The following is a 14,956-nucleotide window of genomic DNA, read 5'->3' on the forward strand; positions in this document are numbered from 1 at the left end:
TTACCAACACTACCACCATTACCACTATTATCACCATTACCACCATTACCCCATTATCACCATTACCACCATTATCACCATTACCTCCATTATCACCATTATCACCATTACCACCATTACCACCATTACCACCTTTATCACCATTACCACCTTTATCACCATTACCACCATTACCACCATAACCATCATTATCACCATTACCACCATTATCATCATTATTACCATTACCATTACCACCATTACCACCATTATCACCATTACCATTACCAATACCACCATTATCACCATTATCACCATTACCACCATTATGACCATTACCATCATTACCACCATTACGACCATTACCACCATTACCTCCATTATCATCATTACCACCATACCACCATTATCACCATTACCACCATTACCACCATTATGACCAATACCCCCATTATCACCATTATGACCATTACCACCACTACCACCATTACCACTATTATCACCATTACCACCATTACCCCATTATCACCATTATCACCATTACCACCATTATCACCATTACCACCATTATCACCATTACCACCATTACCTCCATTATCACCATTACCACCATAACCATCATTACCACCATTACCCCCATTACCACAATTATCACCATTACCACCATTACCACCATTACCTCCATTATCACCATTACCCCCATTATCACCATTATGACCATTACCATCATTACCATCATTACCACCATTATCATCATTACCACCATTACCCCCATTATCACCATTACCACCATTACCACCATTATCATCATTACCACCATTATCACCATTACCATCATTACCACCATTACCACCATTACCACCATTATCATCATTACCCCCATTACCCCCATTATCACCATTACCACCATTACCCCCATTATCACCATTATCACCATTACCCCCATTATCACCAATACCACCATTATGACCATTACCATCATTACGACCATTACCACCATTACCACCATTATCACCATAACCATCATTATCACCATTACCACCATTACCACCATTATCATCATTACGACCATTACCACCATTACCACCATTATCACCATAACCATCATTACCACCATTACCACCATTACCACCATTATCATCATTATCACCATTACCACCATTATCATCATTATCACCATTACCACCATTACCATTACCACCATTGCCTCCATTACCACCATTATCACCATTATCACCATAACCATCATTATCACCATTACCACCATTACCACCATTATCATCATTACGACCATTACCACCATTACCACCATTATCACCATAACCATCATTACCACCATTACCACAATTACCACCATTACCACCATTATCATCATTATCATCATTATCACCATTACCATTATTACCCCCATTACCACCATTATCACCATTACCATCATTACCACCATTACCATTACCACCATTGCCTCCATTACCACCATTATCATCATTACCCCCATTACCATTATCACCATTACCACCATTATGACCATTACCTCCTTTATCACCATTACCACCATTACCTCCATTACCCCCATTATCACCATTACCACCATTATCACCTTTACGACCATTATCACCATTACCCCCATTACCCCCATTACCACCATTACCACCATTATCACCATTACGACCATTACCACCTTTATCACCATTATCACCATTACCATTACCACCATTACCATCATTATCATCATTATCACCATTATCATCATTATCACCATTACCGCCATTACCCCCATTACGACCATTACCATCATTACCACCATTATCACCATTACCTCCATTATCACCATTACCCCCATTATCACCATTATCACCATTACCACCATTACAACCATTACCATCATTATCACCATTACCATTACCACCATTATCACCATTATCACCATTACCACCATTACCATTACCACCATTACCATCATTACCACCATTATCATCATTACCACCATTACCACCATTATCACCATTACCACCATTACCACCATTGCCATCATTACCACCATTATCACCATTACCACCATTACCACCATAACCATCATTATCACCATTACCACCATTATCACCATTACCACCATTATCATCATTACCACCATTACCATTACCACCATTACCACCATTACCACCATTACCACCATTATCATCATTATCACCATTACCATCATTATCATCATTACCACCATTACCATTACCACCATTACCACCATTACCACCATTACCCCCATTACCACCATTACCATCATTATCATCATTACCACCATTATCACCATTATCACCATTACCACCATTACCCCCATTACCACCATTACCATCATTACCACCATTATCACCATTACCCCCATTATCACCATTACCACCATTATGACCATTATCATCATTACCACCATTATCATCATTACCACCATTACCACTATTATCACCATTACCACCATTACCACCTTTATCACCATTACCACCATTAGCAACATTAGCACCATTACCACCATAACCATCATTATCACCATTACCACCATTATCACCATAACCATCATTATCACCATTACCACCATTACCTCCATTACCACCATTACCACCATTATCACCATTACCACAATTACCACCATTATCACCATTACCATCATTACCACCATTATCACCATTACCACCATTACCACCATTACCACCATTACCCCCATTATCACCATTACCACCATTATCACCGTTACCACCATTATCACCATTACCCCCATTATCACCATTACCACCATTATCACCGTTACCACCATTACCACCATTATCATCATTACCACCATTATCATCATTACCACCATTATCACCATTACCATCATTACCACCATTACCACCATTACCATCATTACCACCATTACACCATTACCACCATTATCACCATTACCACCATTACCATCATTACCACCATTATCACCATTACCATCATTACCACCATTACCACCTGGATGTAGATGCCTGAGAAGTCGGCAGTCAGCTGATCAATCACCGTACAGGTAATCCCTCCAATGGGAGCCAAACCAATTATAGAGCATTGTGATCGTGACTCGACTAATTTAATCAACTGATCTCAGTCGTCTTTAAAACAGCTGATTGGCCGAATCGTGTTGGCTCTTGATTGGTTAGAATCAAAAAACCCTGCAGCGTCTATGGTTTATCCGACCCGGTGTAGATCAAAGCACGCTCACCTCCGTCACGATGAAACCTTCTCCGTTAAAGAACCGTCTCAAAACGCATCGCGAGGTCAGATTTAACTAAAGTGGTCGTCATTCCTTCCTTCCTTCCTTCCCTCTGTCCTTCCTCCCTTCCTTCCTTCAATCTTTCCTTCCTTCCTTTCTTTTGTCTTTACTGTCTTCTCTCCTCTTCCTTCCATCTTTCTTTCCTTACTCCCTTCCTTCTACCCTCCCTTTCTTCCTTCCATCTTTTCATCCTGTCTTCTCTTCCTTCCTTCCATCTGTCTAGCACTCCTTCCTTCCTTAAATGTTTCCTTCATTCATTCCTTCCTTTCTTTCATCTTTCCTTACTGTCTTCTCTCCTCTTCCTTCAATCTTTCCTTAGATTGAACTAAAGTGGTCGTCATTCATTCCTTCTGTCCTTCCTCCCTTCCTTCAATCTTTCCTTCCTTCCTTTCTTTTATCTTTACCGTCTTCCCTCCTCTTCCTTCCATCTTTCCTTCCTTACTCCCTTCCTTCCTTCTACCCTCCCTTTCTTCCTTCCATCTTTTCATCCTGTCTTCTCTTCCTTCCTTCCATCTGTCTAGCACTCCTTCCTTCCTTAAATGTTTCCTTCATTCCTTCCTTCCTTTCTTTCATCTTTCCTTACTGTCTTCTCTCCTCTTCCTTCCATCTTTCCTTCCTTACTCCCTTCCTTCTACCCTCCCTTTCATCCTTCCATCTTTTCATCCTGTCTTCTCTTCCTTCCTTCCTTCCATCTGTCTAGCACTCCTTCCTTCCTTAAATGTTTCCTTCATTCCTTCCTTCCTATTACCCACTAAAGTGGTCGTCATTTTCAGGGGCTCAATCAATCAATGAGAGAGAAAAAATAAAGTGTTTCTGATAAACTGACCACATGTTGGGACATCAGAGCTGGGCGATACGGACAAAATCAAATATCACTTAATACTTTTGACCAAATACCTTCGATATCGATATCACAGGACTATTAATGCTTTCACCAAATATTTCCATAAAGAGAGTTTTCATAAATAATGATCAATAATGTGGTTGTAATGACTAAGAGTGTAAAAGGCAAATAACTAGAGGAGCCTTTAAAGCCAGGAACAGATCATTATGCCACATCACAATATTACAAAGTCCAATATTTAACCCTTCAACAGGCAGCGTGCACCAGGAGATACAGACTCTTTCACTTCCTGTTAGGATGGTTAACCCTTTATTGGGCAAATAATTATATTTGGTAACTTCTGTAAATATCCCAAAATATCCTTTCCTTCCTTCCTTTCCTTCCTCCCTGCCTTCTTTCTTCCCTTTCTCTTTTCCTTTCTCCCTCCCTCGTTCCTTATTTCCTCCGTCCTTCCTTCCTTCTTTTCCTTCCTTCCATCTGTCCTTCCTCCCTCCCTCCTTCTTTCCTTCCTTCCATCTGTTCTTCCTCCCTCCTTCTCTCCTTCCTTCCTTCCTCCATCCCCCTTTCTTCTTCCTTCCTTCCTTCTTTCTTCCCTTCCTCCCTCACTCCTTCTCTCTTTCTTTCCTCTCCCTACCTACCTTCCTTCCTTCCTTCCTTCCTTGTATGGAATGTATTTTTACCATTATCACCATTTTATACCTTAATAAGGGCAACACATCCTGGTGGAGATACAACTCATAAAATCCAAAACATATTAAAAATATGAGTGGAAATGTTTTACTTTAGGTGCAAATGACATAACTAGTGACATCAAATTATGTTTTCTTACATCTCATTTTCCAGTCCTGCCTGTTTAAGGGTTAAGACGATATGGATATGATATTGATACAGTGCCCAGACCTCATTACTTTCTCTCCTGAAAATATTCAATCTTAATAAAGTGGTTGGTGTAGCTAGTCTGTGCTCTGATGGTACAGTTCATTAACATCCAGGGTTTCTTCATACAGCTGGGAGCAAACCTGCAGGCACACGGACATTCATGGGATAGTTTGGAGCCTTTGGGTGTGGGGTGTCCCAGGTCGGGTGATGAGACGTTGTGACTCCCATTAAACCTGCAGTGATAAAGGTTCAGTGTGTAGACTTTAGTTTCCTTTAGAGCAGAGGAGTCAAACTCATCTTCATTCAAGGGCCACAAACACACAAATTTGATCTCATGTGGGCCGGATCATTAAAAAGATGGAGGGAAGGAAGGAAGGAAGGAAGAAAGGAAGGAAGGAAGGAAGGAAGGAAGGAAGGAAGGAAATAAGAAGGGAAGGAAGGAAAGACAGACAAAAGGAAAGAGGGGAGAAAGGTAGGAAAGAGAGACAGTGAAGGACGGACAGACAGAAGGAAGGAAGGGAGAAAGGAAGAAAGGAAGGAAGGACAGATGGAAGGAAGGACAGAAGGAAGAAAGGAAGGAAGGACAGATGGAAGGAAGGACAGAAGGAAGAATGGAGGGAAGGACAGATGGAAGGAAGGACAGATGGATGGAAGGACAGAAGGAAGAAAGGAAGGAAGGACAGATGGATGGAAGGACAGAAGGAAGAAAGGAAGGAAGGACAGATGGATGGAAGGACAGAAGGAAGAAAGGAAGGAAGGACAAATGGAAGGAAGGACAGAAGGAAGAAAGGAAGGAAGGACAGATGGAAGGAAGGACAGAAGGAAGAATGGAAGGAAGGACAGATGGAAGGAATGACAGAAGGAAGAAAGGAAGGAAGGGCAGATGGAAGGAAGGACAGAAGGAAGAAAGGAAGGAAGGACAGATGAAGGAAGGACAGCAGGAAGAAAAGAAGGAAGGACAGAAGGAAGAACGGAAGGAAAGACAGATGGAAGGAAGGACAGAAGGAAGGAAGGAAGGAAGGAAAGACAGATGGAAGGAAGGACAGAAGGAAGGAAGGAAGGACAGAAGGAAGAATGGAGGGAAGGACAGATGGAAGGAAGGACAGAAGGAAGAAAGGAAGGAAGGACAGATGGATGGAAGGACAGAAGGAAGAAAGGAAGGAAGGACAGAAGGATGGAAGGACAGATGGATGGAAGGACAGAAGGAAGAAAGGAAGGAAGGACAGATGGAAGGAAGTACAGAAGGAAGAATGGAAGGAAGGACAGATGGAAGGAAGGACAGAAGGAAGAAAGGAAGGAAGGACAGAAGGAAGAACGGAAGGAAGAAAGGAAGGAAGGACAGAAGGAAGAACGGAAGGAAAGACAGATGGAAGGAAGGACAGAAGGAAGGAAGGAAGGAAGGAAGGAAGGAAGGAAGGAAGGACAGAAGGAAGAATGAAGGGAAGGACAGATGGAAGGAAGGACAGAAGGAAGAAAGGAAGGAACGAAGGAAGAAAGGAATTAAGGAAGGTAGGATGGACAGGTGGAAGAAAGGAAAAGAACACTGGATGGCAAGTGGGCCGGATTGCACCCCTCGGGCGGACCGTATCTGGCCCCCGGGCCGCATGTTTGACCCCCCTGCTTTAGAGGAACAGAGATTCATGAGTGTGTTTTAATTAAAGGTGTAATCCCATTAAAATAAGAATCCTTAGAATGAGCCTTTATACATAGAGAGCGGGTCAAAACAGACAACGTGCACCAGGAGATACACACTCTTTAACCTTCCTGTTGTCCTCCAGGGTCCTTCCTCTGTCCTTCCTTCCTTCCTTCCTTCCTTCCTTCCTTCCTTCCTTCATCTGTCCGTCCTTCCTTCCTTCCTTCCTTCCTTCCTTCCTCAGATCTAAGTTCAGCTGTTAGGGTAAATGTTCCCTCCTTCTGTCCTTTCTTCCTTCCTTCATCTGTCCTTCCTTTCTTTCTTCCTTCCTTCTCCCTCCCTCCCTCCCTCCTTTCCTTCCTTCTTCCTCCCTCCTTTCCTTCCCTTCCTCCATCCTTTCCTTCCCTTCCTCCATCCTTTCCTTCCTTCTTCCCTCCTTTCCTTCCTACCTTCCTCCCTCCTTCCTTTCCTTCCTTCTTCCTTCCCTTCCTCCCTCCTTTCCTTCCTTATTCCCTCCTTTCTTTCTTTCCTTCCTTCCTTCCTCCCTCCCTCCTTCCTTCTTCCTCCCTTGCTTCCCTTCCTTCCTCCTTTCCTTCCTTCTTCCTTCCTTCTTTCCTTCCTTCTTCATTCCTTCTTTCCTTCCTTCCTTCCTTCCTTCCTTCCTTCCTTCCTTCATCTGTCTGTCCTTCCTTCCTTCCTTCCTTCCTTCCTCAGATCTAAGTTCAGCTGTTAGGGTAAATGTTCCCTCCTTCTGTCCTTTCTTCCTTCCTTCATCTGTCCTTCCTTCCTTCTTCCTCCCTCCTTTCCTTCCCTTCCTCCATCCTTTCCTTCCCTTCCTCCATCCTTTCCTTCCTTCTTCCCTCCTTTCCTTCCTACCTTCCTACCTTCCTCCCTCCTTCCTTTCCTTCCTTCTTCCTTCCCTTCCTCCCTCCTTTCCTTCCTTATTCCCTCCTTTCTTTCTTTCCTTCCTTCCTTCCTTCCTTCCTCCCTCCCTCCTTCCTTCTTCCTCCCTTGCTTCCCTTCCTTCCTCCTTTCCTTCCTTCTTTCCTTCATTCCTTCCTTACTTGAGGTGCAAATGACATAACTAGTAAGGTCTGTTTAAGGGTTAAAATCTGGCTTTCAATAGAATTTAAAATAATTGTTTCAGCCTGTTTTACTGCTTGGAATAAGCTTTTTATTCATCACATCATCACATTTATTCTTTAGTTGTTTTAACTGTTTTATCTTCTTCTTCTTCTTCTTCTTCTTCTTCTCCTTCTTCTTCTTCTTCTTCTTCTTCTTCTTCTTCTTCTTCTTCTTCTTCTTTATTTCCATGTAATATCCCTCCTCACCTTTCTGGTTTTATCTACTTTACTTTATCATATTTCATTAATGGTCGTTTTTAAATGTGTGTTTGTTACGATGGCGTTTTCTCACTTCTTGTTTTTATTAAGTCATTATAAAGCAAATGTATAAAAAGGGCTTCACAAATCAAAGTTTAACTGATTGATTCAAGGTATTCAATCCTACAGACTGCTCCTTTAAGTTTCAGCTTCATTAAAGTTCAGGAGGAGCTGATGGAGCCGGAGCACCGTTCTGATAGTCCGCTCAGAGAGTCTGAAAGGAGAAAACGAGGCTAAAGGAAAAAAGTTGCCTCTGTTTCTCTAACTGTCTTTTCAGTTTCTCGTTCTCCTCTCTCAGAATGTCGTTCTAAGAGAAAGGAAGAAAGGAAGAAAGGACAGATGGAAGGAAGGACAGAAGGAAGAATGGAAGGAAAGACAGATGGAAGGAAGAAAGGAAGCAAGGACAGATGGAAGAATGGAGGGAAGGACAGATGGAAGGAAGGACAGAAGGAAGGAAGGACAGATGGAAGGAAGGACAGAAGGAAAAAAGGAAGGAAGGACAGATGGAAGGAGGGACAGAAGGAAGAAAGGAAGGAAGCTTCCTTCCTCTTTTCCTTTCTCCTTCCCTCCCTCGTTCCTTTTTTCCTGCCTCCCTGCCTCCTAACTTCCTTCCTTCTTTCCTCCGTCGTTCCTTCCTTTCCTTCCTCCCGTCTTCTTTCTTTCCTCCCTTCCTTCTTTCCTTTCCTCTCTTCCTTCCTTCCTCTTTCCTTTCTTCTTCCTCCCTTCCATCCTTCTTTCCTCTGTCCTTCTTTCTTTTCTCCCTCCCTCCCTCGTTCCTGTTTTCCATCCTCCCTCCGTTCTGACAGTCCGCTCAGAGAGTCTGAAAGGAGAAAACGAGGCTAAAGGAAGAACGTCTGCCTCTGTTTCTCTAACTGTCTTTTCAGTTTCTCGTTCTCCTCTCTCAGGATGTCGTTCTCCGCGGCGAGCATGGCGAGGCTCTCCAGCAGCACCAGACTCTTGGCGGTGCGAGGCGGCTGCACGGTCGTGATGTCGGTGTTGTGTAGACCCGTCCCGTCGTCCTCAACGCCGAGCGGGTCCATTAGTTTCCTCCGTTTAGGAAGCGAGGGGCTGAGGGGGTCGGGGAGCTGGAGAGACCGCCCCTCGTTCCAGAGCAACCACGACGGTCCGGCGGCTTCGTCGGCCACGCTGCTCGACCTGGAGCCGCAGCTCGGAGCCAGATGTTCACTCCTGTTTAAAAACAGAAGAAGAAGAAGAAGAAGAAGTAGAAGAAGAAGAAGAAGAAGAAGAAGAAGAAGAAGAAGAAGAAGAAAGGTGGTCATTACTTAAGCTTCCTGTCGACCCCGTCTGTTTTGACTGTTCCTCTCTTTCCTCCCTTCCTTCTTTCCTTTCCTCTCTTCCTTCTTTCCTCCCTTCCTTCTTTCCTTTCCTCTCTTCCTTCTTTCCTTCCTTCCTCTTTTCCTTTCTCCTTCCCTCCCTCGTTCCGTTTTTCCTCCCTCCCTCCCTCCCTCACTCCCTCCCTCCTACCTTCCTCCCTTCTGTCTGTCCTTCCTCCCTCCTTCTTTCTTTCCTCCCTTCCTTCTTTCCTTTCCTCTCTTCCTTCCTTCCTCTTTTCCTTCTTCTTCCTCCCTTCCATCCTTCTTTCCTCTTTTCCTTTCTCCTTCCCTCCCTAGTTCCTTTTTTCCTCCCTCCCTCCCTCACTCCCTCCCTCCTACCTTCCTCCCTTCTGTCTGTCCTTCCTCCCTCCTTCTTTCTTTCCTCCCTTCCTTCTTTCCTTTCCTCTCTTCATTCCTTCCTCTTTTCCTTCTTCTTCCTCCCTTCCATCCTTCTTTCCTCTTTTCCTTTCTCCTTCCCTCCCTCGTTCCGTTTTTCCTCCCTCCCTCCCTCCCTCACTCCCTCCCTCCTACCTTCCTCCCTTCTGTCTGTCCTTCCTCCCTCCTTCTTTCTTTCCTCCCTTCCTTTCCTCTCTTCCTTCCTTCCTCTTTTCCTTCTTCTTCCTCCCTTCCATCCTTCTTTCCTCTTTTCCTTTCTCCTTCTCTCCCTCGTTCCTTTTTTCCTGCCTCCCTACCTCCTACCTTCCTTCCTTCCTTCTTTCCTCCGTCGTTCGTTCCTTTCCTTCCTCCCTCCTTCTCTCTTTCCTCCCTTCTTTCTTTCCTTTCCTCTCTTCCTTCCTTCCTTCCTCTTTTCCTTCTTCTTCCTCCCTTCCATCCTTCTTTCCTCTTTTCCTTTCTCCTTCCCTCCCTCGTTCCTTTTTTCCTGCCTCCCTACCTCCTACCTTCCTTCCTTCTTTCCTCCGTCGTTCGTTCCTTTCCTTCCTCCCTCCTTCTCTCTTTCCTCCCTTCCTTCTTTCCTTTCCTCTCTTCCTTCCTTCCTCTTTTCCTTCTTCTTCCTCCCTTCCATCCTTCTGTCCTCTGTTCTTTCCTTCCTTCCTTCCTCTTGTCCTTTCTCCTTCCCTCCCTCGTTCCTGTTTTCCGCCCTCCCTCCTACCTTCCTCCCTTCTTTCCTCCGTCGTTCTTTCCTTTCCTTCCTCCCTTCTTTCTTTCCTTTCCTCCCTTCCACACTCCTTTCCTTTCTTACCTCCCTCCTTTCCTTCTTTCTTCCTCCCTTCCATCCTCCCTGCCTCTTTTCCTTCTTCCTTCCTTCCTTCCTTGACTCTTGAATACAGAGTTTGACGCTTTGTGATTCATCATCCAGCATTTAAAAGTATTCTCTTCACATACTGTTCATATTCTGACTCATAATTAGTCTCTTCCTCATCAGTCATTCATAAATGTTTAATCAATCACTTTTATGGTCCAGTAGAAAATTAAAATGTCAAATGATATTTTAGTTTAGTGATTTGATATGAATGTTGTTGCTGTGTTAAATCAGCGTGTGATGTCGTCTCATACTGATAGCAGACAGCAGCAGGAAGTTAACACAGCTCCATTATAACAGCAGTCTGTGACAGTGAGGAGAGATCAACACCATTAAATAAATATAAGAGTTATGCTCAGACCTATATTTAATCTGTCTGATGTTTGGCTTACAGCAAAACCAGACTGACTGGTGATTGTTTTTTTATCTGCAGGTTTTTAACAGAAGAGGAAAACTATCATATTTTGTGTGCTGAGAAGCTTTTTTGTTTTACCGAGTTATCAAAAGAGGTTTTATGTATCAATCACCACAAAAATCAATCTTTCCCTCTGGGTTCTTTAACTATCTCAGAGTCCTCTCTGTAGAAATCTGATGTATTCTGAACCTTTATTACATCATAGCAGACCTCTCTATTATGTATTGATGTAATCTCTGTTATCCAGTGAAATGAGTCATTTAGCAGGAGGTTTGAACTAGGGCTGGACGATATGGACAAAATCAAGTATCACCATATACTAGACCAAATACCTCGATGTCAATATTACAACGATGTAGAGATGACTGTTGATGCTTGACACGATGAAATGTTTGATAAATAATCATCAGTAATGAGGATATAATGACAAAGTGAGTAAAAGCTAAATAACAGAAGAGCTAGGACAGTCTGGTAAGAGCAGAACATTACATCATTATACAGTAATGCAGCTTTAAAACCAGGAAGAGACTCTGATGACATATCACGATATTACGATATCTGGTCTCATATCACGGTATGATCGGTTTAATGCCCAGCACTAGTTTGAACACTTGCAGGTCATTGTATGTACAATCCAGCACTAGGCTGTACATGTACAACTCATATGTATATTAATTCTATCTTCAGCGTCTCTCTGAAGAAACCAGAGTTACTTTTTACCTCCTGTTTTTGCGGTCATGTCCTCCAGACCTCCGGATCTGTCCTCCCCGCCGGCCGCCTCCTCCTCCTCCTCCATGGGCCATCTGAACCCGCAGCTCCCGTCCGTCCATCATCGCTCCATCCATCGCATCCATCGCGTCCTCTGCGTCCCGCTTGTGGTGAAAACGCACAAACGCGAAGCCTTTGCTCTCCTTGGTGTAGGGGTCTCTGGGGATGTGCACGTCCCCGACCCGGCCGTACATCTCAAACATGACTCTGAGCGTGTCTGGAGATGTGCGGTAGGTCAGGTTGTCCACTTTGAGGGAGGTGAGAGTGTCCACTTTGATGCCATCGACGTGCGCCATCTCCACCCGGAGCTCCCGTCCCTCCAGCACGGTGCCATCCATCCCGTCCAAAGCCTGCTCTGCGTCCTGCTTGAGGTGGAAACGCACGAATGCAAAGCCCCGGTTCTCCCTCGTACAGGGGTCTCTGGGGATGTGCACGTCCCCTACACGACCGTACTTCTCGAACACCTGCCTGAGTGTTTCGGGAGACGTCCGGTAGGGGAGGTTGTTCACTTTGAGGGAAGTCATGTCGTTAATATCCGGCGGAGGTCTGCTCATGGTGCTCAACCTGTGGAGCTCACCCCCAACAAACACTGTGTGGTCCCAAAACACTGTGTCCCCAAAACACTGTGTGTCCCCAACAAACACTGTATGTCCTGGCCCCAACACAGTCTACAGCAGTCTACCTATAGAAACACTGTATGTCCTGGCTACTGCAGCTTTTCCCCAACAAACACTTTATATCTTGGCTCCAACACAACCTACTGCTCGTTAAACTGCACGCACACACGCACGAGGAGTAAATGATCTTAACTCGTCTTGTTCGCGGTGTTTTGAAGGCTGTCCAGTCACTAAACATCCAACATCATGCAGCTGTATCGCCTCTCATCTGTCCATAAACACCGAGACACTTCTTCTACTACAGCCGCTCTATCGCCTCCTTTACTGCATTAGCGCCCTCCAGAGGAACCGCCTCAGCTTTAGTTCATTCAGGAAGTAAAAATAAAACGTGAGTACATTCACTTCTTTTTTTAAATATGACAAGCTTGAGTTTGTTGAGATCTTTATCAGTTTGTTGTTTCATTGTGTTTTATGTAGTTTACCAACTTTATCAGCCAAAGATATGAAGTCATGGTTGGGAAGGTTACTGTGGAAATGTAATAGTTTAATATTTACTCTATTTAAAATGAAATAAGTCATGTAACTATTTCAGCTGATTACTTTTTGATGACCAATGTTTTCAGCTGTTAGGGGAAGTGTTCCCATTAAGCACCAAAATCTAAATTCAGCTGTTTTTCATGGATACTGACAGGATTTATAAGGGAGATCATTTAAAGCAACATTTATCTCTCATTTCATTAGTCCATGTAGATTTTGGAATATAAAATAAAGATATTTGATGAATAAAGTGGGATTAATTGGTACTCTGACTCCAAATAAACCCACGTCCTGATTTATTTACTAAATATAAAAAAGCAAAGATTAGAGAAAAACACATTTGTGTATCAGAACTTTGTTTTTTCTTCTTTCCCATTAATCATCTCAGCAGCCCTCACATTTATCTGCTGACCCTTTGGAGGGGCCCCACCCCTAGGTTGGGAACCACTGGACTAAACTAGCTAACTATAAAGTAGTATAAACTAGCTAACTGTATATAAAGTAGTATAAACTAGCTAACTGTATATAAAGTAGTATAAACTAGCTAACTGTATATAAAGTAGTGTAAACTAGCTAACTGTATATAAAGTAGTATAAACTAGCTAACTGTATATAAAGTAGTATAAACTAGCTAACTGTGTATAAAGTAGTATAAACTAGCTAACTGTATATAAAGTAGTATAAACTAGCTAACTGTATATAAAGTAGTATAAACTAGCTAACTGTGTATAAAGTAGTATAAACTAGCTAACTGTATATAAAGTAGTATAAACTAGCTAACTGTGTATAAAGTAGTATAAACTAGCTAACTGTATATAAAGTAGTATAAACTAGCTAACTGTATATAAAGTAGTATAAACTAGCTAACTGTGTATAAAGTAGTATAAACTAGCTAACTGTATATAAAGTAGTATAAACTAGCTAACTGTATATAAAGTAGTGTAAACTAGCTAACTGTATATAAAGTAGTATAAACTAGCTAACTGTATATAAAGTAGTATAAACTAGCTAACTGTATATAAATTAGTGTAAACTAGCTAACTGTATATAAAGTAGTATAAACTAGCTAACTGTATATAAAGTAGTATAAACTAGCTAACTGTATATAAAGTAGTATAAACTAGCTAACTGTATATAAAGTAGTATAAACTAGCTCCACCTCCAGCAGCTACAACAGTAACATGCTGCTCTAACACTGATGCTTCACTATTAATAATCTAATGATGTCATATATAATAATATATCAGTCAGTCAGAGGTTCCCGGATTAGACCTGGACTATGTGCAGTGTGAGTCCTCCATGCTTACAGCAGGTGGCGCTGTTGCACATTCAGCGTTGGTTTGCAGTCCGCCAGTAAAACCAAAGAAGAAGAACGTGGTTACGGTCAGCTGATTAATTCACATGACTTTTTCCAGTTTCGGGCAGCTCCTGTAGGGACAGCTGATCATCTGCTGTACATGTCTGATTCAGTCATGCTGTGCTTGGGTTAATATTTGGGACACGGATGGAAACAGATATCAGAGGTTTCTATAAAGAGTGAACTATGAGTGTAACAGCACAGTGAGACCGCGCAGCCGCAGAAGAAGCAGAGCAGACAGAAGGGTTTATTTGTTTTTGCTTAAAAGCTTCAAACACTGTCGGTAAGTTGTGTTTTTTTTGTGTTAAACATATGAATTATTTTCTTAAACTTAACGTAACACATTAAATTATAACCATGGGTTTAGTAAAATCAGCCGCAGTCTCTGTGCTTTCCTTTTTTAATTGCTTTAAGAAATGAAGACGAACTCCCTTTGAAAAAACGAGTCAATTAAGTTTCCAGCGCTTGAAGTGAAATTTAAAAGCTAATTGAATACATGTGTATGTGTTATGCTAGTCAATATGACCTACTTTATAATTCGGCGTATAATTCATTTAATAAAAAACACGTATTTTAAGACAGTTTAACTTTTTAAATGCACATTTCTGCCTTGTTCCGCCTCCAAAGCGTCAGAGATTGGTGGCAGCGCACAGTGGAAACTATCCTA

The 14,956-nt window shown here is 42.7% G+C and overlaps 1 protein-coding gene across 1 annotated transcript; it reads right to left on the bottom strand.

Moving 5' to 3' along the window:
* Window positions 1–8,800: 8,800 nt before the first annotated feature.
* Window positions 8,801–12,385, bottom strand: LOC128378592 (uncharacterized). The gene is made up of 2 exons (XM_053338160.1): window positions 11,731–12,385; window positions 8,801–9,188 (listed from the first exon to the last, which is right to left on the bottom strand). The coding sequence occupies exons 1-2, from the start codon at window positions 12,330–12,332 to the stop codon at window positions 8,840–8,842; spliced, it is 951 nt and encodes a 316-aa protein (XP_053194135.1). The 5' UTR covers window positions 12,333–12,385; the 3' UTR covers window positions 8,801–8,839.
* Between the last annotated feature and the right edge of the window lie 2,571 nt (window positions 12,386–14,956).

Source organism: Scomber japonicus, chromosome 18 (assembly GCF_027409825.1).
Source record: "Scomber japonicus isolate fScoJap1 chromosome 18, fScoJap1.pri, whole genome shotgun sequence".
Taxonomy (NCBI): domain Eukaryota; kingdom Metazoa; phylum Chordata; class Actinopteri; order Scombriformes; family Scombridae; genus Scomber; species Scomber japonicus.